Source organism: Mugil cephalus, chromosome 14, assembly GCF_022458985.1.
Source record: "Mugil cephalus isolate CIBA_MC_2020 chromosome 14, CIBA_Mcephalus_1.1, whole genome shotgun sequence".
In the NCBI taxonomy this organism is placed as follows: domain Eukaryota; kingdom Metazoa; phylum Chordata; class Actinopteri; order Mugiliformes; family Mugilidae; genus Mugil; species Mugil cephalus.
The window spans coordinates 24,784,157-24,788,504 of NC_061783.1; the positions used below are offsets into that span (position 1 = coordinate 24,784,157).

At 38.8% G+C, this 4,348-nt stretch overlaps 1 gene segment (V, D, J or C); it reads left to right on the top strand.

Annotated features, from left to right (window-relative positions):
- Positions 1 to 1,615: 1,615 nt before the first annotated feature.
- On the top strand, positions 1,616 to 2,195 carry LOC125019783. The segment is given in 2 exon segments: positions 1,616 to 1,667; positions 1,874 to 2,195. Coding segments are annotated over 2 exon segments (360 nt in total).
- The last annotated feature ends 2,153 nt before the right edge of the window (positions 2,196 to 4,348 follow it).

Consider the following 4,348-nt stretch of genomic DNA (forward strand, 5'->3'; position numbering starts at 1 on the left):
ATTGAGGCGCCGTACAAAACCTCTGACTGTAGAGAGACATGGCTCTCTGACTCTGAAACAAACTAACTCAACTCAATGACTCACTGTTTGGATCATTGTAAAAACTGGACATGACACAGAGCAACAACATGACTGAATTTAGACTTTTATTTACAGTTAATTTCATGTTAAATTACTTTTAAAATGTCACATTGATTTTCATTGAATTTTGTGACAGAAATGTTGATAGAACTGGTAATATTAGAACTTGCATGTGAAAGACATTTTATTTGTTCAAACAACTAAAACCCAAATGTATAACATGTTAATATAACTACAGATCAATACTAATAACTGACTGATCTAAAAAAAAAAACTGATACAAAAATTAACGAAGAACGAGAGATATTTTAAAAGAAGATATATTAAAGGGAAATTGTAAAATCTTTCAACAAGTTCCTGATCAATCCAAGAATGAAGTGATTGATCCATTGATCAACATCATGATCAAAGTGATCCAAGTCCATGTTGGAGTCACTCAGAACATTTCCATAGAGAGTGACTCAGCCTGGATCAGTGAGGTCTGGTCTGGGAGGAACCGTCACCATCAGTGTAGAACCAGTCAGGATGTTTTTGTTGGCAGCTATTTACACTGGTACCAACAGAGAGATGGAGGAGTTCCTAAACTTCTCATTTATAATGCTAACAGTAGAGCATCAGGGATTCCAGATCGTTTTTCAGGCAGTGGATCAAACTCTGACTTCACTCTGACCATCAGTGGAGTTCAGGCTGAAGATGCGGCAGTTTATTACTGCCAGAGTTTTCATGTCATCAACAGTCAGTATGTGTTCACACAGTGAAAAAGCGTCGTACAAAAACCTCCCTCAGTCAGACTGAACAGAAACTGAAGTGACTGTTGCAGCTGGAAGCTACTGCAGAGACTGATACAGTTCACTGAACACACAAACCAGACATTGGTTAAAAACTTCATACAGATGACACACTACACATTAAAAGACATAATTTATCATAAGTCAAAAATGAAGTTACTCAAAATATGAATAATCATAGAGATGATATTTTCCCAGTGTCAATTTTTATTATTTCCATTTTATATCCACCAAATCTCAGGCAGGCATTAATCACATGCAAAGTCAAGGTGGATTTTCTGACTCTCACTCCTATTTAACTGTCACCAAGAGATAAATCAATGATGACCTTTGACCTCAGCTTCATGCTGGATCACAGTTTTCTCTCTTAAATCCCATCAAAAGTCAAACTGAAGACACAGATCAACATCATGAATGTTTGTGACCAATAATCATTCAGCCATTAATATTAATTTCACTAAGAATGATCACAAAGAGAATCTTCCAGAACCAAGTTGTTCACAAGTCACTGGATCAGTTTCCTAGCACACCATCAATATCCTCCACATGTCATGATGTGAATATGTAAATATGTGGAGTATTAACAGTGAGAGGGAAACAGCATGATGCCATGTGTTGTCCAGCTGCAGCTGACTGACTCTGTGTGTTTGCATATGTGTCCTGCCTCTCTGCTCCCAGCCGTTAAGAGGCCAGTGTTGATCATGGCTGTCCAGGCCTTTCAGAGCCACTGACACGCCAGCAGCACAATGATGATGTCACTGACTCTACTGCTGGCCACCCTGGGGCTCCTTGTTCAGGGTGAGACTCTCTGCTGAAAACTTTGCTGCTTCAGGATGCAACCAGGTTGAGCACAATGATGGAGAAACACTGAAGCAAGCAGCATTCATCTTCTTCCATCTATTCTCCATCTTCAACAAATCATCCTCTTCTGTTTGGATCTTGATCATCTTACTCCAAGCTGGATTTGTCTCAATAACTCTTCTCCTCTTTTTCATCTTTTCCAGGTTCATCAGGACAAGTCATCCTGACTCAGTCTCCTGGATCTCAGTCTGTTCTTCCAGGACAGTCTGTCAACTTTAAATGTAAAGCCAGTGAATATGCTGGTCAGAGCTCTATGCACTGGTACCTTCAGAAACCTGGAGAAGCTCCTAAACTCCTGATTTATTCTGTTTCATCTCGTCAGTCTGGAGTTTCAGATCGTTTCAGTGGAAGTGGATCTGGTACTGACTTCACTTTGACCATCAGTAGAGTTCAGACTGAAGATTCAGGAGTTTATTATTGTCAGCAGAGTTACAGCTCGTTCACACAGTGAAAAACCGTCGTACAAAAACCTCCCTCAGCTGAAGAGGAACTGATAAACAGCTGAAACTACACAACAGAGGTTTGAATAATACAAATACAAATCTTAAAATAACACAAGCTTCAGCAACAGACTCATTCAACCCGCTGCTCTAAGGAACAATACAAGACATCGTTTCTCCCAACTGCAAAAAGTATTTACAACTCATCTACCTCTGTCAGAGCCACCATCACAGAACTGCACTAATCTACCTGACACCTTTGCAGTTCAAGTATATTGTATAGTCAAGTACTTATATGCATATATTATACCTATACTATGTATCATATCCTATCTTGTGTGTGTGTGTGTGTGTGTGTGTGTGTGTATATATATATATATATATACTTGGATTAATACATGTTTGCATATTATATAGTGTAGTTATGTACGTATGCTCACCCTGCACATATGACACATTTCTGTGTATATCATTATTCTTATTCTTCTTCTTCTTATTATTATTATTGTTATTATTACATGCTGATGCTGCTGCCATTATTAGTACCATATACTGTTATATACTGGTATTATTATATATTCTTCTTATTATCATTATATAATATCATATTATATACTATATATATTATACTACTATTATATACTTTTTAGTTACAATAACATCACCACTGCACCTTATCTACCTATGTATCTTGTATTTTGTGTTTTTTAAGTGTCCTTGTCCTATTCTGGGTTTTTATCTTTGCTTTTATTTTTATATCTCAGCATTTTATTCTATTGTATTTTATTGTATTCAAATACCGAACTGCTAGGATGAGAAAGTAATCTATCTAAATATCCATCCATCCATCCATCCATCCATCCATCCATCCATCCATCCATCCAGAAAAAACCTTGTGAGTGGTGATTAATCAGACCTGTTCACAAACTGTGAGCGAGTTCCTGTAATTGTATGTAGTAATGTTCAAAACCTAATGAGTTGACAGTTAATGTACCAATGATCACATTACAGCAGCCATACTACAACTCACCTGGTTTGGACACATCAAACCTTCAGACTATGGCATGTACTGATGTCCCATCCTGACAGAGTTGGACCCCCTGTTCAGCCTCTGTAGGGTCCAGGTATCACCTCATACTACCAGTAGTGACACTGACCCTAGATAAATACAAAACTCTTCCTGTTTAGGAGTTCATCTTATTGCTGCCCCTCTAGTGGACCTGTTGGTAATCAACACCAAAGCAGATGAAGCTGATTAACAACCTCCTCTACTACTGAACTGACCACATCAATATCTAGCTGATACTATGGTTCACACCAAATAAGTCCCTGTTGGAGTCACAAATCCAAAGGTCAGGATTGATTTGATTACTCCTGATCATGACTCAGTATGACTCAAAGGACCTCTGAGAAACTGGACAGACTGGTTGAGAAGGTTGGGTCTCTGAATGGGAGGAAGCTGGACACTCACTGGAGACTATTGTTGAGAGGGGCACATGCAACACAGCACCGTCCATCCTGGACAACAGGACTTCATGACATCCTGGAGGAGCAGAGATGCAGCAATAGTGTGAGGCTTCTCTCACTACACTACAGGACTGAGAGGTTCAGGAGATTCTTGTCCACACAGTCATCAGACTGTACAGCACCACTGATTAAATGTTTAAATGCTCCCTTTTAAAAAAAAATAGTGAAGATGTCAGGTCAACTGTACATAGTTCTGAACAACCACCACTCAGCTCTTTTGCACAGACATACATGTTAATACAGTCTGATATATATTACAAGTCTTCCTTTTCCTTTGGCCCTGCTCTTACTGCTGCTGTTACTTATGTTGATTTTCTGTTCAATTCTATTCTAAAATGCACCATTCAATAAATATCAGGAGAATAAAAAAAAACAACAAACTTACAGCTAAGCAAATTTAAATTACACCTGACCATATAACCATACAAATGGAAGAACACATGAGAAAAGAGTCAGAGCATTTCCATAGAGAGTGACTTTGCATCAGCAGCACCATGCTCCAGTGCTCTGGGAGAGTTTATAGTCCTGAGAGTTGAAGACTGGATGACTGACAGCTGTCCTTCATGACAACAGAAGCCACAGAAATCCTCCTCATCAAAAACATGACTTTGATCTGCGTCCTCATCTGGACTCTCCTCTGCTGCTGCTTCA